The sequence below is a fragment of the Tamandua tetradactyla genome, chromosome 3 (assembly GCF_023851605.1).
Source record: "Tamandua tetradactyla isolate mTamTet1 chromosome 3, mTamTet1.pri, whole genome shotgun sequence".
Lineage (NCBI taxonomy): Eukaryota > Metazoa > Chordata > Mammalia > Pilosa > Myrmecophagidae > Tamandua > Tamandua tetradactyla.
In genome coordinates, this window is record NC_135329.1 from 81967657 (window position 1) to 81995169 (window position 27513).

Consider the following 27513-nt stretch of genomic DNA (forward strand, 5'->3'; position numbering starts at 1 on the left):
GTTCTCTGAGCCTTCCTCAGAGAAGTTACTTAACCCATACTTTACTTCCGCCCCCCTCCCACTTCAATTTAGGGCACTTGACCCCAGAGTGCAGACCCTCCATCCTCAGCTAAGCGAGGAGAGGGAAGAGGGGTCCCTGCTGCATTTCTGCTCCTCCCTCAAGACTGCAGCAGCGCACAGCACTTGCAGAGTCCACGGTAAGTTCCGATAGAGAAAGTGCCTCATTTGTTTCCATTGATATCGTAATCGGTCCAAGGCAAAGAAGGAAGGTTCTGGAAGACCGTGCCCAGCATCCCAAAGCTGAACTCTCCCTTCTTCCAAGCCCGCTCCGAATCCCTGGGTAAGTCCAACCTCTGTGTGACTGAGCCCTGAAGAGAGAGGGCCGGGGTCCGCTCAGGCCTGTGCGTTTCGGAGTGCTGGGGGCAGGGGCACGCAAACCTATGCGTAAACCTATCCCCGTAGTGCGGGCCCCCACCGGGGCAAAACGGGACAAAGGTTGGGGGAGACAGGTTGGATGGGGTGCGGGATGGGAAGCATGGGCGGCTGGTCCTGATCCATACCAAATCACAACCCTGTGAAAAGAAAGAGATACACGGAAACAGAAACAGGGTTTCAGAGAACACAGACAAAGCAAGAGAGTGCGAGGTGAAAGCAGCATCAGCACACACGAGCGGCGGCCCTCTGAACAGCTCCCACCCACGCAGCACCCCAGTCCAGTTCCCGGGCCTTAGCCTAGCATGCCACCTACACCGAAGCGCCTCGTCCCCAACCCCGCTACCCTCCTCCAGATCCCGCCCTGGCTCCTCGCCCATAATCCCACCAAGGACGCTTCGGCCGTCCCCACCCCACCCCCACCTTTCCCCCGGGCTCCGCCTTTCCCGGCGCCCTCCAGCGAGCCGATGCCTAGGCGCCCCCGGCGCCTTAACACCGCCTCGCCCACGCCACGCCGCGAGTCCCAGGGTCTCGGAGCAGGTCCCGGACTCTGCCCTCCCCTACTCGGGCGGGGCGGCGGCACGCAGGACGCAGGCGAATCGGGCTCGGCGCCGGGAGCTGCCCGTGGTGCTGAGCGCGCGTCTCCGGCCTCGGACGCCTGCCTGTCGCTGCCACCGCCGCGCCCTGCGATGTTCCCGGCCCCCAGCGGTAAGTCATCAAGCCCCGAGGGGCTGAGTGGGCCCCGGATCCATCCTGGATGTAGGCTTCTTGGGAGGGGGTGATTTGGGAATTTGTGCGCGTTCTCTCGCGTGATGGGCCGGCTGAGTGGAAGAACCAGGTCGGCGCCCTCTCCACACCATGGTGTCGGGAACGGAGGGTGCGGTCTCCGGGGCGGTGATCATTTTCGGTCTGTGCCAGGAGAAAGGGATAATTTCTCCGCTACGGATACTGGGACTGGGGGAGAAAGCATAAGGCACTGGAGGCCCATCTTCTCTTGGGTAAGGAGGGGCAGGAGCGCCCAGAGACCCCTTCAGAAGTGGACCAGCACCTTTGATTCCCAAAGGACTCTTTGTCTCCCAAGCGTGGGGGTTGGGTGGCTTGGTGATGCACTCACCGCAGATTCTATTTCTGCTTCACTTCCCACCCAACCCCCACACCCAGAACGTGAAGGCTTTCCCAGTGCACAATGCCCTTCACTCTGACAATCTGGAAGGTTTTGGCTTCCATAGGGCAGTCTACAACAGAAATAAACTATTGCCCTATAGCCCCCTCCCCGCCCCCAATTGCCAGAAAGTCCCTGGGTGGGGCTCCCTTTTTAGGCCTTTACTTTCTTATTTCCATTCCCCTGTTTGAATTTCACTGCTTGGCTTTCTGGTTGTGACATTCCTTGATACCGGGGCAGGAACAAGGGAAGGCGTGGCAAATCCAAAATTATTAGCCAAAATTTTGATATCTCAAAACCATTTCTTTTCCCTGTATTTTCCTCTGGGGTTTTTACTTTGCTCCTGGAAATCAAAACCCAATCACTTTCATGTTAAAAAAAAAAAAAAAAAAGGGAAAAGCACAGAATTTCCCTCTCAAGGAAAAAGAAAATCTTGGGCATGTGAGCCCAAGTTTCTTGAAAAGCAGGCAGTGAAATGATTTCTTTTACTCAGTTCGCAATAAGTCCATATCTGTGTGTATAAATGGACACCCTGCTGTGTGTAAGGTGCTCAGGCTCAGATGGAAGATGTGAACGTAGAGAAATTCCCTGCTACCACCTCCTCTTCCCTGGACTCCACCCTGGGCTCCAAACCTGTCTTCTTGCCTCCACTCGTCCCCTCCTTCCCAGTCTCGCCTGCACTGGTGTAATTGTTTAAGCTGAAAATCAGTTCACATTGCTCACCCTTTGATGGCTCCTCATAGTTCATTAGATAAGGGTTCAAGCACTCCGTGTGACCCTCAGGCCAGGAATGGTCAGCCTTGGTGCCTCCTGGCCTCCCCTCACTGGCAGGCTGCTCTAGACACTCGGCCTGCTCTCGGGTTTTTAAACATTTTCCCTCTCTTGCTACTTGAGACCTTTTCTAGGATGTTCCCTCTGCCTGGAGTGTGTCTCCCAAGTCTGTCTGATGGTGTTTTGCTGTCTTTTAGATCACAGTTTAAATATCACACTCCCAAAGAGAATTGTTTAAATATGATATGTGGTTCTTGTTCTCATGGAACTTACTAGTTCAGCCCAGGGTCTTGGTGACACCTTAGAATATGATGTGCACACACCATGTTAGCAGAGTTAAGAATTCCATGACCCAGCATCTTATGTGGGAAACTTAGATGGAAATGTATGGCTAAGATGTTCAAAAGCTAAAATACTTCAATTAAATAAGTAGTAGCTTACAGTGTACTATAGCTGGAGTCTGGGCCTTTAGAGAATTTTTTACTTCCTTGGGGAGCTAGACCACCCAGTGGAGTGAGCAATCAGCAGTAGCTAGCACTGCCTGCAAGGCCCCAGGAAGGGGAGAGAAAGTCCATTTGGTCCCTGTGGAGGAATGTGGTACATGGGGTGGAAGGGGGTAGAGGGAGGGGATATACCTCTCATGTTTCATGTTGGGGCTCCACCAAGAAGATCTTTAGCCACAGGGTTACCAACAGACTATATGTTTTAGCAACTGAGACCCTGAACACATTAAGCTTCTGCTCCAGCATGGCAGTGGTGGCAATGGCAGTCCAGCATCTGGCTGTCCAACTAATTCCATGCCCTGAGACCCATCATAGAGGTGACAGACCAGCCTGCCTCAGGTCAGGCAGAGCCCTCAGATACACAGCCACTTCCCACTACATCACTACAGGCCATACATTTCCAAATGTTTTAATGTGGAAACTGACAAGATAGAACATACTCTAAGCTTGATATAACTCCTCTGGTATTTTGAAAGTCCCTGGTTCATAGTTTCAAACCATTGTGAAGTACAAAACACTAAATAAATTTTAGAATCAGGGTTGACATTAGGTAAGGTTGAATCCAGCCTTTCAAAACAATGATGGTTATTTTGAAGGATTATTTTCCAAGTACAGTGGGAAAAAGATTCTCAACTGCTCATGATTTTAAATCAGTTAACTGTTCTGAAAACTAAGAGATGGTTTTATTTATAGAGTTCTGTATCAAATAAGCCATCTTAATTCTTGCAGTTGCAAATTTCTACATGCAATGAAGTAATCCTTATCATACCTTTTTGAAGTTAATTCCAAAGGTATATTTTTTCCAAAACATTGAAAAGGATAAAATGCAATAGAATTCTCATAATGAATATTTCTAAAATTTATTGCCATAGAAATTATCTGGCCTTCAATTATAATCATACTAAATTTATGTAAGCTACACTTATTGCTTTTAATCTTCATTTTCATCATGCTTTCCAAAATTTCTCATGGAAAACACATTCATTACTCTATTTTTAGATTTCATATGAAGGAAGTTGGGAGCTATGAGTTTGTATAATGTCAGTCTATTATGGTTGAGAGCACAGGTTCAGAATCAGACAGGCCTAGATTCAAATCCCAGCTCTGTCACTTATTGTGAACTCGGCCAATCCTTTGACTTCTTGGGCCTTGATTTCTCGTTTGTGAAATGGTAGCTCTAATAGCATGTCCCTTACAAGACTATGGGCCAAGCTGGTAGCTCCAGAGTCCAGATAGCAACCACTGTGCTGTAGACAGCAAAGACTCTCAGAGGTGGGAGAGGACTTATCTAGTCCTCACAGGCTTGTGTGCAGTGGAAATGGGGTCCACAGGTACAAAGTGGGAAATGCTTGGGCACATGTCACTTGGCGGGAGGCAGAAAAGGCAGCCTGGCTACCTGAGGCCCTGCCTGCTGGAGGGTGTTGCCGCCAAGAGCTGTGCTGCAGCTGGAGCCAAGCCCAGTTCTGGCAGCTCGCCCTGGCATGATGCTTGCTCTTGCTCCTGTCCTCCAGCCAAAAGTCCCAGGTGTACTCTACAGGGGAAGGACAACTGTCATGGTGACCTCTGTGAGCCCCTGCAATGCCAGCTCTGCCCACCTTTACACCTTCTGGCTTTAGTGATGCTGACAGGGCTATATGCCAGCCCCTCTGCCACCCTAGACTTGTCAAAGAAATTCAGGGTCTCTGTGACCACCATCCACCTGTAGCTGTAAAGCCATACCTTGGAAGTAACCACAGACTTCTTTGGGAGTGGGTCTGGAAAGCTTACAGATGGACAGAGCCTCCAGCTTTCACAGCTGCTTCACTCTTCCCCTACTGGGTGGGAATTGGGGGTGGGTCCAGGAGATGCCTAGGGAGAAGGCCTTAGATAGAGTCAAAGAAACCAGCCCAAAATATCTCTTCTGTAATCTCTGCCAGAAGGATGGATGCATGATCCCCAAGGAGAATAGGAGATGTGCTGACTGAGCACATTCCAGGTAGGAAGAGAGCTGGGAACAAGTGAGTTTGGGGGATGTCCTTGGGTCATCCTCTTTGCCCCCTCTTAATGAGGTCTTGAGCATCTCCAAACATTACTCTAAGGGCAATGTGCTTTAAACTAGACCCTCACCTGTCTCCTCCAACCAGTTCCTGGCCCTGGCCTCTTCCTCACCTTCCCTCACCTCTCATCCTCCTCACTTCGTTGACTTTTCCCTTCTCTCATTGTCCCACTCACTTGGACTTGCAATCTGGGCCTCAGTATTTATAGCCCCCTGCCTGCTCCTCTGTCTTCATTCAGTTGCTCAGTTCTTGCATTTCTTTCTTTGAAAGACCCTCTGAATTCTGCTCTTCTTCATTCTTGTGACCAGAGCCTCTACCTAGACCTTTCCTTCGTATATGCAGCCTGTTTTAACTGCCTTCTTAGAGTCCTCTCTGCCAAAAACCTCTCCTAATATAATCTGTCCCCCACTCAGATGTTGAATGTCTTAGACCACAAGCTTCATTATGCCCCTTCTTCCACCCACTGACTCAGAAGACTTCCACACCTCACTGATCTCAAGGTAAGCCCAGAGTTCCCAGCTGTGTAAGGAGTCACTAGCTGTTACTGCTCTTTCATCAGCCCCATTGTGCAACCACGGCAGGCATCAATGAACAGCCCAGCACCCTTCCCCCTTTGAACTCATACTAAGCATTGGAAGTCTTCTCTGGAATACACCCCAGGCATCAGTATCACCAGGTAGAATGTGCATAAAAAAGTAGCAACTGCCCACCCTTCCAGTGCCCTGCATCTGTCTGATTTGCCTGTTCCATGCTCCATACCTGCCTCCTCTTTTGCCTTCCACCATGTCCTCTCTCCTCTCAGTCCCCAAGCTCTGGACACATCATAGATGCTGGGCTGTATCTTGACTGCTGGCCTCTGCACAGGCTGAGTTTTGCCTCCCTGAACAGAGCAACCGACCTGCAGGGTCGTGCCTATACCTTCTTTCAAGGATGGCTCCAGCCCCAGACAGTCTTTGGCTTCCCATGAGCTTGGTCTCTTATTAGTCCAAGAAGGCAACTTACTGATTGGCTGCTTAGTTCCACCCAATATAAAGGGTCATGACCAAGGCACTGTTTGAAATCTGTCAGAGAAGCTCTGAGAGGATGCTTGGGTGAGCTAAAAGATCATGGATGTGGCAGTCACTGGGACACTGTCTGGTCTCATTTTGCCTTCTACTTTGTGCTTTCAGGCATGCAACTTAGCACCTCTGGTTAAGCAGCAACGGTCTTGAGAGGCAAGGACAGCAGTCTCGGGCCATGATGTTAGGATGGGTGGGCCGTTCTCTCCCTCCCCCTGCCCTGCCTTCACAGCATCTGCCCAGGCTTGGTCATCAGAGCTCCTGCAGCTAAGCAAGGCTGGGGGAGGCTCTGAGTGATGTAGGCAGAATCCTCCAGAACCATGTGTCTCCCCCACTGCCCCACTGTGGGTACTGAGTACCTTCTGCTTTCCTCCACAGCCGGCAAGGGCCCTGGACAACATGGAGCTGAAGAGAGGAAAGACCTTCATCAAATCCAGCTTGCAGATTTCCCAGGAGAAATCCCCAGACCCAGTAGCCACTGCCCCGGCCAGGGAGGACCCAGGCCCCTGGTCAGTCTTGCTGCCAGGGCAACCAAAAGCCCATGGTGAGAAGGGCCCCCAGGCCAGCCCCAGCCTTCAAGGACATGACAAGGAGGGACAGTCTGGCCCCGAAGAGGGGCCCTCAGCCCTCTGCGGTGCCCCCTTCAAACTGGTATGGAAGAACAAGATCCAGGACTGTGTGCCAGGGCCCAGCAGAGTGGCCCTTGCTACAGGGCCGCTGGTGAGCAGTGCGAGCTTCCCAGGGACCCCCAGCGGGCGCACGTCCCCCAGTGGCTGTGGCAGCCGGCGCATGATCGACTACCGCCATCTGGCACCCCAGATGCCTTTTGTGCCTGCCGTGGCCAAGAGCCTCCCAAGGAAGAGGATCTCCCTGAAGCGACCCAAGAAGTGCTTTCGGAACCTGTTCCACACCCGCAGAAACAAGACGGAGAATGCAGCTTCCCTGGCAGCCAGGGGTCAGTGCCTGTCCCCGCCTGGGGGTGCATCAGAGGCTGCAGGACAGCTTGGCCAAGCCTTCTTCCCCCTGGGAGAGGTGCCGGGGCTGGATGGCTCCAGCCAGGACCTGTCCGACAGTGAGCTGCCATCTGACGCAACCTTCGACCTCTGCCGGGCCCTGTGCGAGGACGTGGCTTCGCTCAAGAGCTTCGACTCGCTCACGGGCTGTGGGGAGATCTTTGCAGATGAGAGCTCAGTGCCATCTCTGGAGCTGGGTCTGGGTACCCAGAGTCCCACCAGGGAGGCCCCAGCCCTCGAGAATGGAGTGCCTAGGGGCCCCTTCCAGGGCGGCGTCGAGCAGCTGGCGTCGCCTGCCCAGAACGAGGCAGCCGATTTCGCCAAGTTCTGGGACAGCGTGAATCGCTCAGTGAGGCAGCAGCAGCAGAGAGCCCTGCTGGGCCCCTGGTTGGCAGGGTCTCAGGGCTCAGGCACAGACCTGCCCAGGCCAGATGCCGCCAGGCTCCCCGAGCTCCCCCTGTGCCCCTGTGGAGACCCCCAGAGTGGCTCCAAATCCAGCTCTGTGGATACAGGCACTCCTAAGAGTGAGCAGCCGGAATCCGTGTCCACCAGTGACGAGGGCTACTACGATTCCTTCTCACCAGGCCTCGAAGAGGACAAGAAAGAGGTCCTGAGCCCAAGCACCCCTACGACCACCTTCCCCCGAGACAGTTACAGTGGAGACGCCCTCTTTGAGCTCTTCTGTGATCCCAGCGAAGATCCTACTGGCCCAAGCCTGGACGATGACTTGTGCGTGTCCGATAGCCTGTCAGGGCCAGCCATGGGCACGCCTCTGTCCATGTGCAGCTTCCGTGTGGGGGCCGAGGAGAACCTGGCCCCACCGCCGGGCCCCGACCTGCTCAGTCAGGGCTTCCTGCAGAGCTCCTGGAGGGGCAAGGAGTGCCTGCTGAAGCTCTGCGACACTGAGCTCTCCATCACCATGGGGATTGTCAACTGGCTCCGCCGGGGCCCCACACCCCATGCCCCACCCGTGCCAGCCCCTGGGGAACCTGACACTCCACCAAGCCCCCCGATAACCTCCAGAGGAGCAGCAGAGAAGCTGGGAGTCAACTCTGCAGAGTCAGACCTGTGTACTGAGAGCCTGGAGGGCAAGAGGTTTCGGCCCTCAGAGGCAGACTGGGCTGCAGTGTGTTCAGCACCCAGTGGACAGGAGCCGTGGGTGCGTCCAGGCACCAGAGGCACCATGGCTGCAGAGAGCCAGGCCCCTGGCAGCACCGAGCAGGTGGCCCACACGCTCTCCAGTGACTCCCCTCTGGAGCTGGTCTCCCAGGAAAGAGGGGCACGAGGCAGCCTTGATGGCTCCTACTTGGCAGGGTCTGCGGCTGCTGCGATGGCAGATATATCCAGTAAAAACAAAACCCCAAGCTCCTCTGCCTGGCCTGGGTCCCAGAAGGAGCCAGGTTCAGAGGGCAGTGTCCTGGAGGCAGAGTCTACCCTGGTGGGCTGTGTGACCCAAATGGCTGCCCTGCAGATCCTCGAGGACAACCATCCCCTAGGAGATTGGCCCCCAAGACAGGACCTAGGCAGTGGGCACTGTGAACAACCTCAGACCAAGAGCCCTGATGTCTTGCAGCAGAAAGAGCTCAGCAGCCTACCCAATGGAGCTGCCGTCTGTGGCTGGCTCTCCCCTGCCAGCCCGTTGCATGACTTGCAGGCCCAGGGGTGCCGAGACCACATCCCAGGCCTCAGTCGGCTTAGCGTGCAGCCCAGTGCCTCCACGGAGGACCACCCCTTGCAGCTCAGCACTGGGGCTGTGGGGCAGGTGGCACAGAACAGACAGCTGGATGTCACGGCCCCCTGTGCCTCGGTTGCCCGGCTGAGCCCTCAAGACCTCACAATAGCAGTAATGGACCATGCTTCCAGCAGCCAGAGCACCACCCATGCTTGTCCTCAAGAACATCGCTTCAGCCCCCCAGCTCATGAGGGGGTCCTCCCCAGCCTGACAGACATGGGGGCTCCCAGGCCAGCTGTAACTGAGCCCCGCCTGTAGAGCCAGCTCACACTTATCCAAAGGGAGCACCTGTGTGGGCACATGGAGGAGAATCTAAGACCCAAATCTCCATCCTTTGTCTCTGACATAAGGACTGGGTGGGGAGGGGTGGGAGAAGAGGGAGGGAGTGGCAGGGGCTTGGGCAATGGGGAGGGGCATTTTCACATGTGAGGCCACTGAGCCTGGACCCACCAGCTCAGCCAGGATCGGTACTGGGCAGTCCCCAGCCAAGGACAGCTACAAAGCTGGAAATGCTCTCAAACTGTGCCTCACTGATTTCTCCACAAGGAAATAAAGATTCACTAGTGGTTAGTGTAACATATAGTGAATGTGTAACTGTGACGGTATAAAGCAGTGCGATATGGCTGAAGTTCAGGCTTGAGATTTATCAGAAGAAATTGGGTATATATTTAATGGGGTATGGAGTAAGCCAATATGTTTGTATAGGGGTTGAAGATAATAAGTGGGTGAGTGTGGGACTGAGGCCAAAGGTGGGACACCAAGAGCTGAAGAGAGAAGGGTGCCCAGAGTCAGGAACCAGCAGAGGGCTCAGGGTGGGGGCTGGCCCACGCCCCGGGTCTGCTCGCTGCTTCCCAGGACAGGCGGGCCCTGTGCACTGGGGTCTGGTAATCCCCTCCCCAGCAATGAGGAGCAGGACAAGCCTGTCTCAGCTGACATGCTACTGTGCACATGCCCAGCCAGTGCCAATCTGAAACCTTGTCTCAGTTACAGACCGGCCTGTACAAACGGTAATTTCCCCCAACTTGCATGCTTTCTACCCAAAGCCATGGAAGACAAACTATTTCCAGAAAGATGCCAAGTTTTCACCAACAATGTTATTCTGCATTATAGCAGCAGCCTCTCTACTCTTCCTTCCCTCTGCACCCTCAGACTCTCTGTCTCCCCTTCAGGAAATCTACCTTTGCAGGGGGCTGGGCCCCCATGAGCACTATAACACAGAGCCCACACAGAACCATGAGGGAACAAGTCTGCACCTACCACTGGGGCTGCCTCCCGGGAAGACTGGGAGTCGGTCTGTCTGCCCAGCACACCATCAGGGCAGCCTGTGGCAGGATATTTGTGGTTAGGTGCACTAAGTGGGCACAGGCAGCTGTGACTTTGGTTTCTAAGGAGGGGTCAACAGGGAGACAAGGTCTGGCTCCAGGCATGAATACACTGCAGGAGCAGAAGTCACATATTTTGTAGAGCTAGGGGGTGAGGGAGCAAGGTGGAGGGGGAAGGAGTGGGAAGCGTGGGAGGGGATACTCCAGACAGAACACTGGCGTGAACTGACCTCAGGGGCAGACTGCTCCTGGTTGTCTGTGTCTTGGTCCCTGCTGGAAATGCTCCTGCGGCCTGGTTAACCGCTGCTCACTGAGGCCACTGCATGTAGGTGGTGGCTGACATCACAGGTTCCCCTTCCAGAAGCCTGACCCCTATCCCGGGACATATGCAGACCACCCCCAGGGCTCCTGAGCCCACTGTGCACTGGTTCCATTTATGCACAGCTTACACGCACATCAGCCCTGCACATGGTTCTCATCCTCCTTCTCAGATACGGAAATGGAGGCACCAAGTGTTATTTGCTCAAAGCCACGCAATGTTTGCCCAACTGGTTGAAGAGATGTGATTACACCAGAGCCTGACACCAAAGGCCCTACCCTTGACCAGGCTCCAGAGCTTCCCTGGCAAGTTCCTGCAGCGAATACCTCCCTCCAGGCCTCCTTCCTTCTTTCTTAAGGGACACTGGTATTTTCATCCTTGTGTTCCCAGCAAACAGGTTTGTGCCGTCATAAGTGCTCAGTGAGTACCTGCTGAAAGGACGAATCATCCAAACTTGACACATGGTTTCCTGACATTTGTGGACTGGGAGCCTCCTCTCCCCTTTGAGAGATGGACTGCATCCCAGTGCAGCACTCATTTGTCCCACTTAGGGTTATGGGGTGGTCTGAGGCCATACAGTAGCATCAACAAGGTTCAAGAACACTTTTCAAGGACAAGAAAGAGGAAATCCAGGCTCAGTCAGGATGGTGCTAGGTCTGGGATTGGTGGGGACCAAACAGGACCCAGGCTCCCAGGGATGCATGAGGTGTAGACCAGTGGTGACCCAGCAGCAGGAACAAGGAAGCTGGAGCCTGCAGACCTGGAAGGACCAGCCCAGGAGCTTTCAGCCTAAGGAGCATCCTAAGCAGTAACAATACCCAGGCCTTCCACAGAGGGCTGGGGAGGGTTTCCCAGGAGTGGCCTGGTGGGTGCCTTCTTGGGAGAATATGGGGTGGGAGAGTCCCTGTGACCTCTTTCTCTTTCCAGCTTCCAGAGGTCACTGCTTTCCCTGGCTCATAGCTCCTCTCTACCTATTCAAAGCACATTCCTCCAATTTCTGGTTCTGTTGTTAAATCTCCTTTTTCTGATTTTGACTCTCTTGCTTCCCGTTGTAAGGATCCTTGTGACTACATTGTGTCCACCCTGATAAAATGCAGAATAATCTGCCCATCTCACAATTCTTAACTTAATCACATCTACAAAGTCCCTCGTGCCCATGTAAGGAAACATGTTAGCAGGTTCTGGAGATTCGGACAGGGACATCTTTAGGGGGCATTATTAAGCCTCTCACAGTCTGCCCTCTTGGTGCTCAAAGATTCACATCCATCCTACTTGCAAAATGCATTCACACCCTTTCCAACATCGCTTCAAACTCTGGGGGCTCTTTAAGGCAGGGACCGTGCTGTGGTCATCTTTATCCACTTCAGCAAGTTCCTGGCTTAAGTCACTTTCATAAAACTCAGTCCTGATATTTTTTATTTTTTTCAGAAAGTGGGATATAAATAGTAAATGAACCTAACTAATGAACACATGACCAGTGTGAGCACCTGTTGAAAGGATGAATCATCCAAAGTGGACGCATGGTCATGAAAGCACAGATTTTAGAACTCAAGCCAGCAAGAACTGCAGGTAAGAATGTCCCAGAGGCAGCTACACAGTGCCCTCCAAGAAAAGAGCTCCCCCCACTGAAGTAAACCCTTGGCAGTTAGCTACAGAGCAGGAATCCAAGGCCCTGATTAGGCTGATGTGGAGGAGACCCAAGACTGGTTGGAGTACCTCCTCCTCATGCAGGCCAAAGAAGGTGCTTTGTGGGGCAGCCCACTGCCCTACTCTGAGATTCCCCATTAGGAGAGGTTGTGGGGATGGGTATGAGAGTCAGAGACCCTCAGAAATGTGCCTGTGGCCAAGCCCCTAGGGAAACCACATTCATCTCTTATCCCTGGAAACCAGAACATTGCCCCACTTGTATTAGAGCTCTCCAGAGAAACAGAACCAACAAGATATATGGATACATATAAAGAGGTTGATTGTATGGAAATGGCTCATGTGATTGTGGGGGAGGGCATGTCTAAATTTCATACAGCAAGCTGGAGCCTGGAAATTTCAGGAGGAATGAGATTGAAATCTTTACTCTGACACTGTAAGGCAGAATTCCTTCTGATATTCGAAACCTTCAATGCTCCCTTTTAAGACCTCAACTGACTGCATGAGGCCTAATCACATTGCTGATGGTGATTTCTTTTGCTGAAAGGTGACTGACTATAGATGCTCAATTCCATTGTTTCGGTTTGCTGAAGTGCCAAAAGCAATATATCCGAAATGGACTGGTTTTTACAATGGGGATTTATTAGCTTACCATTTACAGTTTTTAGGCTGTGAAAATGTCCAACTTGAGGCATCCACAAGGGCGATACCTGAACTCTGAAGTCAGGTTGCTGGCATCTGGGACACCTCTGTCACATGGGAAGGCGCATGGTGATGTCTGCTGGTCTTTAGCTCCAGGATATCACTGCTCACAGTTTCTGGCTTCAGTGTCTCCCTCTCTCAGCTTCTCTGAGCTTCATCTCTCTGTTTCTTATAAAGGACTCCAGTAAGGGGATTAAGACCCTCCTTGAATGAGGTGGGTCCCATTCAATTGAAATAAGAAATAAAAAAGACCCACCCACAAAAAGTCTGCACCCACAGGAATGGATTAAAAGAACATGGCCTGGCACATCTCTTCCTTGAACACACCCACTCTCATCCCTCGAGGGTGTATTTTCTTTTTCTTCAATAAGCTTTCCTAGCTTGCTTATTTAAAAAAAAGAGAAGAAAATGGTCTTTTCTGGGGTACATAACAGCTTCAAACTACCACATTCCACCCTCTGAATGCCAAAAAAGACATGTACTTTCCATATGCAAAATAAATTCATTCCATCATAATTTCACAAAAGACTTAAATCATTTCAATAACTATATTAAGTGCATCTCAGCAAAATCACTTACAGGCATGTAATTGATTGGGGTAAAATTGTCCTGGGGTAAAATTCCCCACTGGCTGTGGACCTGTGAAACTTAGGACAATTCATCTGCTTCCAATATACAAACAGGGACAGCCATAGAGTAAATATTCCCATTTCCATAGGGAGAAACTGGTAGGAAAACTGGTAGGTCTGATAACCTACAAGGCGTATTTCGTTAGATTTCCTCATCTGAAAGTAATCTACAGAATGTTTTCTCCTTGGGGTTTAATAGAGTGGCAACCACATCCTTTCCAAGAGCTTGCAGAGAGGCCCTGATCGTTCCAAACACTGGGGTGAGGGCTCCAATGTCTCCAAGCTTTGGGGAGGCAGCCACATTTTTGCTCCACCCTCCTCAAGCATTGGGGTGGACTCTCTGTTATCTCCAGGGCACAAGCTCCACCTCCTTAGAACAGTGGGGTGGTGGCCAGGCCCTCCCCAATCCACAGTAAATGTGCCCCAACCTCTCTGAAGCCTGGAAGACCCAACCTCTGCAAACTCTGGCACAAACTCACCTTTTCCACATCCATGGGTGGGTCCACTCTCCTGGCCTTGGGTGTCTTTACTCCTTTGGAGTCATTTTTCCTTCAATGTGCCCCTTTTAGTCTATGCTGGTAGTGGTTCCACTCATACAGACCTTGCAAAAAAATTGTCTATTTCACATGCAGCATACAGGGGTTCCAACCATCAGATAATAGAACTTTCCACAAGTCTTTCTGGATGACTCCATCTCCAATCCCAACTTGCACTGAAATGGCTGATGGGTTTCAGCCTCATGTGGGGGTTCTGTTCTCTGGGAACTTGCTTTCTGGAAGCCCAGAATTTTCCAAACCATCAACTTCTGGTTTCTTTGTACCCAAGAATTCAGTTCTTGGCTTATTTCTTTCCTCTCACATTTTACTAATAGCTGCAAGGAGAACCAGGCTGCTCTTTCCACATTTATTTTGTAACTCTTTTTGGCTAAATATCCAAACTCATCACTTTCACATTCTGCCTTCCATCTGACATCAGGACTCAATTTTGCCAAATTCTCTGCCACTTTAAAGCAAGGATTGCCTTTCTTCCAGTTTGCAACGACACATTCATCATTCCCATCTAAAGCCTCATCAGAAGTACCTTTAGCACCCATATTTCTACCAATAGTTTCTTCAAAGCAATCTATGCCATTTCTATCAAGCATCTCACAGCTCTTCCATAATCTTCCCCTTATACATTTATAAAGCCAATCCAGCATTTTTGGTATTTGCATCTTAGCACCCCACTTCTTAGTGGCAATACCTGTTTTGGTTTGCTAAAGCTGCCAAAATGCAGTATGCCAGAAATAGACTGACTTTTACAATGCGGATTTGTTAGCTTATGATTTACAGTTCTTAGGCCAAGAAAACATCACCATAAAGAATCAACATGCCAATACCTGGACTCTGGAGATAGGCTGCTGGCATTTGGAACACCTCTGTCACATGGGAAGGCACAATAATTGTTGCCTTCTGGTCTTCAGTTCCATGGTTTTGTTGTTCCCAGCTTCTGGTTTCAGTAACTCCCTCTCTCAACTTCTCTGGATGCTTCTCTGAACTTTATCTCTCTGCTTCTGTATGTCTTTTTATTTTGTATGCTGTATGGCGGGGATCACATTTCATTCTTTTTCCATGTGAGTATCCCGTTATTGCAGCACCATTTGTTGAATTCTTTTCTTTCTTTGCTTGTTTGTTTAGTTTTCATTTCTTTGTTTGTTTTGGGAAGCGCATGGGCTAGGACTTGGACCTGGGTCTCCCGCATGGTATATGAGAATTCTACCACTGAACTACCCTTGCACCCCCTTCTATATGTCTTTTATCCTCTTGTATAAGACTCCAGTAAGGGCATTAAGACCCGTCTTGAATGTGGTGAATCTCATCTCAATTGAAATAAGCTAATCAAAAGCTCCCACCTACAACAGGTCTGCATCCACAGAAATGGATTAAAAGAATATGACATTTTTTGAGGTTCATACAGCTTGAGACCACTGCAATCAGTAAAGATATATATATAACCTGAACAGCACTTTCAATCAACTTGATCAAACTGTCATTTCTAGAACACCCTATCCACTACACACTTTTCTCCACTGCATATGGGACGGTCACAAGATAGACCACACCTGAACCATGAAACACCCTTAACAAATGGAGAAGAATAGCAATCCTGCAGTTTCGTAAATACTGGCAATGCCATTGTCATAACTCAGCAAATTGAACTCTACTATCACGCAGTTTTCTCATAACACTGAAAAAATGCACTTGCTATAACTCAGCAAATTGAACACTTGCGGCCCAAATGAATTAGTTGGGGCTTTCATTCAGACTACTAGAGTCCTTTATATGCAGAGTGAAATTCAGACATAGAAAGAGAAAGCCATGGGGAGAAGCTGGAAGCCGGAAGGCAATGGAACCAAGGAGAGAAAGGAGAGGCCATCACCCTGTGACAGGAAAGCCAAAGAGCCCAAGATTGCCAGAAGGAAGCAAGGCTTCCAGCTTCCCAAATAATCAGCTGATAAATCTGCATTGTTTAAGCCAATACAGTGTGTACTGTTTGTCATAGCTGCCAGGAACGCTAAGATAAGACTGATCATAAGCAGGGAATAGCCTGGGGAAGGAGAAAAAGGAGGCCAGATGAAGGGAAAGGACAGGTCGGCAGAAGCAGGGGGATGGAAAGACTTGGGCTAAGGGGACAGAGGTCAGACCTTAATGGTGGGATGGGGAGGAGAGAGAGGCACAGCGAAGCAAAGGAAGAACTGTCAGCCAGATGTGTGAAAGACCCTGTAGAAGAGGGACAGAGAGAAGTTCAATTCCAAAGCGTCATCTTGTTTGAGGTACATTTGCATGTGTTAGTCTGCATGTGTCTGTGCATGGGGGAAGTACAAGATGGAATCCTGCATTATTTTTTCTATCTATTTGTTTATTTTTTATTAGAGAAGTTATAGGTTTACAGAAAAGTTATGCAGAAATACAGAGTTCCAGAATACACACCCACCCCCTGACACACACCATTTTCCTTTGCATCAGTGTGATACTTTCGCTAAAATTGGCAAAACAAAAGTATTATAGTCATACTATTAACCAAAGTCCATAGTTAAAATTAGGGTTCACTGATGGTGTTGTATAGCCCTAGATTGATTTTTTAAAATTTATTCTAGTAGCATATATGCAATCTAAAATTTTCCCCTTTTGGCCACATTTACATATACAATTCAGTGGTGTTAATTACGTTCACAGCTTTGTTATCATCATCACCATCCATTACCAAAACTCTTCTAGAAAGGGTTTTTTAAGTCCTTTTAGACTGTTTTTTAAGGAGGTGTCAAGTGGAAGACCTCAGTCTCCTCTAACCTCAGAGGCCCTGTGCCAAGTTCTCCCAGTGGTCCTCTTGCCGATCCCCTCAGTTGCTTGAGGTAAGGGGCTTGAGGGGCATAAGTGCTCTGACAACTCCTCCGGTCTCTTGGAGTGTTGCATTTTTAAAAATGAATTGGTGGCAACTGCCAATTTTTTATAACTTGAAGTGAGAAAACTCTAGGAATACTTTTCCCTAGAAGCAAACGTAGATTGAATTATGTGCCCCAGGAAAAAGCATATTCTCAGTTTTGATGGATTCCTGTGTGCTTGAACCCATTGTAGCTAGGACCTTTTTACTGTTTGTTTTCTTTTGCATGGGCAGGCACCGGGAATTGAACCCAGGTCTCTGGCATGGCAGGCCTGAGTTCTTGCCTATTTTTAGTAAAGTTGTAGCCAATGGGTCTCAGTCCTATTACTGGAGGACTTATGCAGCGAGAGCCACCGGGAGGGCCAGAGGCCAGAGATCAATGGATCCGAGATAAGAAAGGAGAGGACATCACTGTGTGACAGGAAAGCCAAGAGCCTGAGGGCTGCTGGCAGTCAGAGTGCTGCTGATTCTGGGGCTAAGCCTGTGATCCAATAAGCCCCTGTTGTTAAGCCAAACTGCTGTGAGGTGTTTATTTTAGCATCCTGGAAACCAGGACAAAGAGTGTTTACACAACTCATTGTCAGAGAGAGAAAATTATAACAAGAACAGGGAGGTAATAGTTGGTGATTAATTATAATAAATTGTTGAGAAAATTCAATTTCCTGTGTCAAACATAGTTTATAACTTAGAGTGAGTTAATTTTCTATAGCAAACATTCTGATAAATGCACTTTTGTATAACAATCATATAGTGTTCCAAGGACACACGTCAGAGATCATGGGACATGAATGCAAAATTTTTATTAGAGAGATGCCTTAGCCCTTTGCACCAAACCGTCCACCCAAAAAACAGAAATTGTTCTTCAATAGGATTTTCACTCCAAGAATTAATATTTGTAAATTGCTTGAATAGCCTGATTTATCATAAGTGCTGTTTAAGAGTTTGTTGAGACAAAATAATAAAAACAAAATAATATATTTAAAGGATAATGTTCTGGGCCCTTGTACTTTTAGAGTAACTAATACAGACTCTTCAAACTTCTTATTCTTTCAAAAGGGCAGGGACTAGCCCAAGATTTGACAATCCCAAAGCACTTGGTTTATCATTCTTTTTTTTTATGCTCTCAAGTTTTCTCTTTGAATATAACTGTGAGTTGTGGCCTATGGTTTTAACTACAGTTTTAACCAAGACAGAATCACCATACTTGGGGCTCCTAATTTGCTATTTCTTCCCATCTGAACAGCTCTAACCAGTGTGAGCACTACCATAAGTTGTAAGGCAGAGTTAAATAGACTTGATCATTTCCTCCAACCCAGTCTCATTCACAAGTTTGAATCATGTTGGATTTTTATATTTAAAATCTCATCAACAGGGTGGTGCAATGGTGGCTCAGTGGCAGAGTTTTTGCCTGCCATGCCAGAGACCTGGTTTGATTCCTGGAGACTGCCCGTGCAAAAAAACAAAAACAAAAAAAAGAAAGAAAAGAAAAAACAAATTCATCAACAGAGTAGTTTGGGAGATTTCCTCAAGCTGGGCCCTGGGGAGAAGCTGCCCTGAGCAGGTACATGCCTCCCACTTGCTCTGTAACTGCACTTGTTCTGTAACTTGGCAGGCATAAGGGAGCAGGGTGGCTGTGGGCACTGACGTAGCCTGCAGGCCAGTGTGGCCCCAGGCACTGTGGTGCCGGGTTCAGGCCCCTGTGGCCCTTAGCCCAAGGAGGACCTTGGGAGGCCAGGCTGAGAATGGGCCCTCGGAGTGCAGAGCAAAGGAGCCTGCATCTGCCAGGAGGTACAGCCCACCTCGTGGCCGACCTCCAGGAGGTACAAGATGGGACCAAGGGCATCCCCCCAAAAGACTGGCCAAACCAGTTCAGCACAGATGTCCCCACTTTAAGAATATCCCAATAGGAACAAGAGGGCTTGTGATCCAGATGAATTAATGAGTCTTTTCCCACCCATCAAAAGGATCTCACAAAGCCTATCAATGTGCCTCCTTGGAGAGAGCACTTAGCCTCACCTCCTCTGTTCCCCAGCTTGGCCCCACCACCTCTCATCTGGACCATTGCCAACACCTCTGCCATGTAACCTCAATAACAGTGCAATCTCCACACCAATGAAGCCTTCTTTAAAACCCAAAGTCCTCATGCTGCCGCCTTAGATCAAGAATTTTAAATGAGTCCCTATTACCTATGGGGTCAATCCCTATTTTTCCTCACGACATTCAAGGCATCTGGTCACAGGCATCTCCAGGCTCAATATTTCCAAACTGAGTTCAGCATCTTCCCTTCCAACCTGCTTCTCTTCAGTGTTCCCCAGCTCCCCAATCCGACAAGTCATCCTAGACACAATCCCCCACCAAGTCTGTCTAGCACAGTCACAGCTAAACAAGTTCTATCAGTTTATCAATGCTCTCTTTCAAACATCTCTGTCTGTCCTTTTCTCACTGGTCTTCCCAGCACTGCTGTGCGCCAGGAAACTAGAGGTGCTCCTGGAGCCTGGTTCTACCTCCAGGTCAACCTCCTTCAGGTCAGCCTCTTGACCACAACTAGGGGATAGTCTCTAAATCACAGATTCCACTATACCACTCTTCTGTCTATACCCTTCCAATGACACTCTGCCTCTGACCACATTGGTTCTGAATGTTCAGATTTAAGCTAACAGACTAAACTCCCTGGGGGACTGATTAGGAGTTGAGATTCCTCAGCTTCACGTAAACCTCCCCCTGGTCAGAACTTTCAACAAGAGGACCCAGGTAGCTCATACTTGAACAAATTCCTCAGGACATCCTGTTTTTTAAGCCACTTCGATATGGCTCACGAGCTAAGAATGATTTATGTACCTTGAAATGGTTGAAAAAGTCAAAGAATAATACTTCATGACATGAAAATCATATGAGATCCAAATTTCAACATCCACAATAAAGGTTTATGGGAACACAGCCATGCTCAATCGTTCACTTGTCTATGGTTGCTTTCATGATACCACAGTAGAATCAAGTAGTTGGAAGAGAGATTGTATGGCCTGAACAGCTTAAATTATGTAACATCTGGCTCTTTACAGAAAAAGTTTGCCAGAGATAAAATCCAGATTCTTTTGTATTCAGTGAGATGTGTATGAAAGTGTTCAGCACGCACAGTGAAATGTCTGCCAGGGATGCTGAGTGGGTCCCATCCCCTTGTGATCCCTCATCCCAGCCATTTCTCCCTACTCCCGCCTCTTACCACATTAACTGAAGCTCTATCAGTTTCCCAGATTGTCCGTTGCTGTAATCTTCCTGGCTCCTCCAACTCCTAAATCCACCCCTCCCCACCACACACACAATACCATTCTGTTTATAGCTTTTTGTAACTGGTTACTTTCTGCTTCACATGATTATTATATATTATTGGGTGTGTATACCTATGAGCTCCCTGAAGGGAGGGGCAAAGTTTCCTTCAACTCTGGCACTGCTCCTGGCATATAATACCAAACTGAAAAGGTGCCCAGAAAATGTATGTTGGATGCATGGATGGGTAGACTGATAAATGGATAAATGGGTTGGTGTGTAGGCGTATGGATGGACAAATGGGTGGATGGATGAGTGGATGAGTGGGTGATATTAGAAAACTCAAACCTTAGTTTCTTGATTACTCCCATGGGAGGCACAACAAGAACCAAACTAAAGTGACTTAGGCCCAATCCTAGGGAGAATTTATGAATTTACAGCAGTTTGTTCACATGTCTTTTTCTCCTCTCATGGGAAAAGGCTTCTTTGGCTTTATGAGAGCCTAAGCTACCCTAATTCCTGCCATTATCCAGGCTACTGGGTAATGACACCAGTGATGTAGACTCAGGGCTGCAGCCACAGGGAAGACACAGAAAGCAATTCATCCCACACGTTGTTGTCTGCCTTTCCATGCAGGGGTCTTTTCAGGCTCTCTAAGGGCAGCACAAGCTTAGTTAATAAAGGCTGATCACCAAAACCCTCTGCCACAGAAGGGCTCACAATCCAGGGGTAAACGATCCAGGATCAGACAGAAATAAAATGGAAAGGTGCTGGTGCTGAGGGAGGAAGGATGGAAGTATCTCAGGATTCGGGGGCAGGCACTTCCCAGTCAGAAGCACAAAAGCCAAAGAGGGCATAACCCACCGGACTAACTGGTTCTTTGAAGCCTTGAACCAGCACCTATCTTTTCTGGGCTCCTCCATTCTACACACCACACACGGCCTGAGAGCAGAGGAAATAGACTGGGGTTTAAGGCGTGGGAAGAATAAGAAATCATTTTCTGTGGATGCTTTGGTCTAAGAATAACAACCAGTCCTTGCTTTAACCACTGCTGTGCTTTGAGCCCAGGGCATGCGATTGTTCTCTATTCACGCCAGTCCCTCAAGAAAGCTGCTGGTATCTCCAATTCAGGCTTAGACAGGTTACATGACCAAGGTCTGAGGCGTGATCTGTGGGGAACAGAATCATGTTCCCCACAAAGACATCTTTAAGTCCTCACCCCTGGTCCTGTGGGTGTGAACCCATTTGTAAATGTAATCTTCAAAGATGTTATTATTAGTTAGGGTGAAGACTCACAGGTGAATAGGACCTCAAAGATACTAGTTAGATGAAGCCAGAGTGAATCAGGAGTGACCTAAACCTATATGGCTGGAGTCCTTATAAGCAAAGAAAATTTGGGCGCAGTCAGTCAGCAGAAGCCAGAAATCGGAGGAGGCACAAGGAGATAGAGAGGTGGCCATGTGATGGAGGATGGAGGATTTCAGGCATTTTACAGGCTTCAGGGGAAAACAAGCCCTGTCAATACTTTGATGATGAATTTCTGGCCTCCAAAACCACAAGATAATAAACTACTATTTTTAAAGACAACTAGTACATGGTGTTTGTTTTATTAGCCCTGGCAAACCAAGACATGCCCCCCAAACTGACCCTTCCTCCAGCTGAGGAGTATGTGAGCTGATCACCCAACCGCTGTTGGTGGTTCAGCCCTCACCAGGCACTGCCGCCGGGACCCTTCACTGCAGTCCAGTGACCAGGTTAGCTGGGCGTACCCTTCTGTTGGAAAGCACCAGACATCTCTCATGGTGCTCTCACAGATGCTCTGGGGATGGCACTTACCTCCCCATCTAATGGACGCAGAACCTGGGACTGAGAGTGGGGAGCAATAGGCTTCAGACCTTGGGATCAGTTCCCAGAGCTGAGAAAACTAGCAATGGTAAAAATGACCACACCACTTCCCAGAGCTGCTCAAGCTGTTGGAGAGGCAAGCCACCCTGGTGCCAACACAACAAAAGGCCAGCAGAGGGTACACAGAGGGCACAGGGGTACAGGCCAACCCCAGCTGGACAGTAGGCTCTGAACAAGTACAAGTCTGAACTGCCTCCCCCAGAGCAAGAATTTCCCCAGGGGATTCTCCAGGCTGTGGCTTGCTCATGGCAGTGAATATCTCTTTTTTGTGTTGAGCCTCCTTAGCAGTCACCCCAACCATTTGGAGATATTTATTTACATAGGGCTGCAAAGAAAAGACAAACAAGCCTTGCTAGTGAGAAGGCATTCATCACCCCATGGTCACATTGGCCTGAGATGGTCCTACTCATTCTTGGTTGCCCAGGTAGATGGGGAACTTTAACTCAGCAATAGGCCAGGCCACGGGGAAGCCCTACATTTGCCCTCTTGAACAGCTCCACTGGCAGATGATTTGAAAAAAATAACAGCTTTTTTTACGTACCATAAAATCCACCTTTTTAAAGTGCACAAATTTATAGTTTTTAGTATAGTCACAGAGTTGTGAAGCCCTTTGCACAATTAGATATTTGTTCTACCTAATTTTAGAATATTTCTCCCCTAAAGAAACTTGTATTCATTAGCAGTTACTTTCCCTCCTCTTCTTTCCCCAGTCCCTGTCTCCAGGGATTCACTTATTCTGAACATTTCATATAAATGGAATCACACAACATACAGTCTTTTGTAGCCAGCTTCCTTCAGTAAGCAAAATGTCTCCAGTGCTTATACTTGTTGCCACATGTATCAGCACGTCATTCCTTTGTATGACTGCATAATATTCCATCCTGTATGTATACTGCATTTGCTTATTCATCCATCCATTGGTGGGCATTCAGGTTGTCTCTACTTTTTGACTATAGGGAATAAGCTGCTAGTACATTCCTATACAAGTTTTAGTGTGAGCACATCTTCATTTCTTTTAAGTTCCATCTAGGAGTGGAATTACTGAGCGCCAGGGTAACTCCATGCGTAACATTTTGAGGAACTGCCAACTACTTTCCAAAATGGCATCACCATTTTACATTCCCACCTCAGTGTGTGAGGGTTCTGTCTTCTCCTCATCCTCCTTAACACTTGGGATTGTGCATTTTCACTATAATTATCCTACCAGACATGAAGCAGTACCTCATAATGGTTTTGATTTGCACTTTCCTAATGACTAATGATGCGGAACATATTTTTACGTGCATTTTTGGCTACTTAGAGAAATGTCAATGCCCATATTTGGTTTTCTGATATTAAGGTTTTTGTCTTCCTATGGTTGAGTATTAAAGTTCTTTATATATTCTGTACATAAAGCAGTCATTGATAGAATTGAATGGTTCTGCAGATAACGAAATAGTTCTACAATAATGGTTGAAGACTTCAATATACCACTTTCAATAACGTATAGAATTCCTTGATGGAAGATGAACAAGAAAATAGAGGACTTGAACAACACTATAAACCAAGTAGATCTGAAAGGCTTACACAGAACCCTTCACCCAGCAACAGCTGAAGGCACATTCTTCTCAGGTGCGCCTGGAACCTTCTCCAGGTAGACCACATATTAGGTCACTAGACAAGTCTCAGTAGATTGAAAAATATGAAATCATACAAATTATCTCTCTAATCACCATGGAAAATTTACATATATATGTGGAAATTGAATATCACACTCTCATACAACCAAAATTTATGGGATGCAGCAAAGGCAGTGCTCAGAAAAAACTGATAATTAGTAACATTTATTTTAAGAAAGAATATATCAAATTATAAACATCTATTTCAAGAAGGAAATATGTCAAATCAATAACCCAACTAGAAAAAGAGAAGTAAAATAAACCCAAAGTTAGCAGAACGAGGGAAATAAGATTAGAGTAGAAATGAATGGAATAGAGTATAGAAAAATAATTGAGTCCACAAAACTTACAGTGGGTTTTTAAAAAAGAAAAATTGACACACTTTTAGCTAGACTGATAAAGAAAAAGAGAGAAAACATGAATAATTAAATCAGACATGAAAGTTGTGATATTACTATAGACACTACATAAATAAAAAGGATTCTAAGAGAACATCATACACAATTGTCTATCAACAAATCAGGTAACCTAAATGAAATGGACAAATTCCTATAAACACACAAATTAGCTAAACTGACTCAAGAAGGAATAGGAAATTTCCACTGACCTATAACAAGTCAAGAGAGTGAAGCAGGAATCAGAAAATTTCCATCAAGAAAGATACAGGATACCAAATGGCTTCACTGGTGAATTTTACTAAACTTAAAGAAGCATTAACACCAATCTTTCTTAAAATCTTCTAAAAAGTTCAAGAGGAGGGAGCACTTCCTAATTCATGAGGGTAGGTGCTGTCTAAACTCATTTGCTTTATCCCCAGCTCCTGGCACAGAAGCAGACACAGATAAAGCACCTGGTATACCCCAAGATGATGAAGGAATGGAACTAATTGGTATTAAAAAGATAAAACTCTTAATCGTGCCACTCAGTCACATCACAGGGTGAATGCATTCCTTATCTTCTGACTTGGAAGTAAGATGGAAGATCCATGTGACAGAGGTGACAGATGTTCCCATTCTCTGGAGTGGTGAGTGATGAAGGCAGAATGAGGTCACAAGATCCTGGATCCCAGACCTCAGTAACTATTGATGCTCTGCAGTATGAAACTCCAATGATGATAAAAGAAATGAAATGAACTGTTGCCTTTCATTTACATTTTGAATTCTGGGAGTCATTTTGTCTCTATCTTTCTTCCTTTCCTTAAAAATTAGTTGCTCAGGGTGAGATCCTTCTTAAGTTATTAAGAAATACTTAAGGATAACTTAATAGAGATGTGTAACACTTATACATTGACAACTACAAAATAAGGCTGAAAAAAATTGAAGATCTAAATAAATGGAAAGCCATTCCATCTCCATGGGATGAAAGACTTTATACTGTTAAGATGGGGTCCCAGCAAGGGAGTGTGATCTGCCAGTGCTCCCAAGCTAGGGGAACACCAGGGCACAGAGACAGGGTGAAGGTGTAGGGAAGAGAGTACTCTGTGGGGATGCACAGAGGGATTCTGGAACCCAGAAGGGCACCATGCTGCCATGGGGGGCACCCCGCAGGAGAAGTTCCCTGCAGGTCCTGAACTGCACCATGAGGATGAAAATAAGGGCACTGGAAGCAGGCTCAGGGAAGGCAGGTCGTATGCAGGAGTGTGGAGGCTGGGATGGGCATGGCAGGCTTATGAAGTCACAAAGAGCTCAGTGCAAGGGAGAATGCACAACTGGGATAGGGCAGGTGAAGTGGGGCTGGAGACTTGGTGTCTCTGCCCCAGTGGGGAATCTGCTTTCTGTCTTCTCAAGAGTGGTGCCTTCACATTCCCTGGAACCTAATCCAGGAGTGGATGGGGTTGGTCATTCACTCTTCTCTGAGAAACTGATAAAGCTCTCACAGGAAGGAATATATTATTAAAGGGTGTTTTACTTGTTAGTACTATTTTAAAATATCAAACTGTATAAAGACAGCACAATACATGTTGACATAGTGACCAGTAGCTTAAGAAATAAAGCATTCCCTCTTTATACATACACCTCTCCCCAATTGTCTGCATCACTTTCTGCCCAGCAGCAAATTATACTGAATTTTATGTTTGCTCATCCCATTCATCCCTTCATACTTTCACTAAATAAAGATGAATTCCTGAACTACATACAATATTTGTGGCATACATTAGTAACATATTTTGTATATGTGGCATAATTTTGTAGGCATTTGTGTGAAACTTGCTTTTCTCGTTCAGCTTTCAGTCTCTGACATTCATGCATATGGATAGGTGCACTTGTGGTGCATAATTTCCTTACCGTGAATTATCCCATTGTAAGAATCTCTACAATACGCTCTCCTGTTTCTAAGCATCCCACGTGTTCCCAATATTTTGCTCTTCTAAGTGCTGCAATGAGTAGTCTTGGATATATTGCCTGACACACAGAAGACAGTCTCTTTAGGGAAGAGTCTTTCAAACATTCTTTTAGTGGGACCTACGGAAAAAAAGAGGTTTATGCTGTGGCTCAGTACACATATATTTACAACAAGAATTTTTAAAAAACGTATTGCTTGCCCTGACTATTCCCAGTGCTCTGCTGAGATTTTCAGTTCTGTTCTATTCATTTTTAAGTGCTTGTGTTGACCCTTGGATTAAGCCCATGCCTCACAATGGCTCAGGGCAGCAGGCCGAATGCCCCATTTTCAACACTCTACCCACTGCACTGGGATTTCTGGGCCATAGGTGGCACATCCCTACTTTGCCTCATCTCCCGAATGATCTCCTCTCTACCATGGTTGTGCCAAAGGACCCTCCCTCCCGCAGGGAACAGGATTTCCCATAGTCGGAATCTCTCATTTTTGCTCATCCCATTGGGGGGTTTTATTGGCATAGCTTTGTAACTAATAAGTCAAAGCATATTTTCATGTATGTGTGAGTCTCGCTTGCTTTCACTTCTGTGACATGCCTGTCCATATTTTCTTCCCATTTTTATATTTTTTTCTTTTTGATTTTTGTAAGTTCTTTATATATTCTTGATACTGCTCTACTATTTTCTCCCCATCTCTGGTTTGTCTTTTTTTTTTTTATCATAGCTCCTTTTTGATGATATAGTAAAAATTCATTAGTATTTTACTAAATCATTTTTGCTTTCTTCATCTTATCTATGAAATTCTTGCTTACTGCAATTCATAAATATAGTCTCTCACAGTTTCTCTGAACAGCTTTAAAAGGACTTGCAGTCTACATTTAGGTCTTTAACCCACTTGCTATTTATTTTTGTTTATGGTTTAATCTAAGGAGGCATTTTTTAGCATTTTTATTGTGAAATATAACATCCATACAAAAAAAAGCCACAAATTTCAAAGTTCATTTTAACAAGTAGTGATAGAACAAGATTTCAAAGTTTGGTATGGGTTACAGTTCCATAATTTCAGGGTTTTCCTTGTAGCTGCTCCAGGACAATGGAGATGAAAAGAAATGTCAATATAATGATTCAGCAGTCATACTCGTTTGTTATATCCTATTTTCTGTTATAACTCCTCCTTCTCTTTTGATCCTTCTCTCAACCTTTATGAATATTTAGCTATGCCTATTCTAACTTTTTCATGTTGAAAAGGTGTGTTGATAATATAGGATAAGGAGATGGAACTAGCTGATGTTCTGGAGAGGCTGGCCCCTCTGGGTTTCAGGGCTTATCTTGCCTAGGAACCATCTGGAGATTATAGGTTTCTGGAAAGTAAATTTAGTGCATGAAACTTTTGTAGAATACCAGATAGAGCACTACGTGTTCTTTAGGGTTAACAGGAATGATGCTGGTTGGGATTTGGCAAACCATGGCAATTAGCAATATCTAGCTGAAGCTTGAGCAAAAGTAGCCTCCAGAATAGTCTCTTGACTCTATTTGAACTCTCTCAGGCACTGATACCTTATTTTGTTACAATTTTTCCCTTTGGTCAGGAAGGCATTGTCAGTCCC

At 47.2% G+C, this 27513-nt stretch overlaps 1 protein-coding gene across 1 annotated transcript; it reads left to right on the top strand.

Moving 5' to 3' along the window:
* The first annotated feature begins 6343 nt into the window (after positions 1 to 6343).
* AMER3 (APC membrane recruitment protein 3) lies at positions 6344 to 9018 on the top strand. The gene has a single exon (XM_077151904.1). The coding sequence runs from the start codon at positions 6362 to 6364 to the stop codon at positions 8963 to 8965; it is 2604 nt and encodes an 867-aa protein (XP_077008019.1). The 5' UTR covers positions 6344 to 6361; the 3' UTR covers positions 8966 to 9018.
* The last annotated feature ends 18495 nt before the right edge of the window (positions 9019 to 27513 follow it).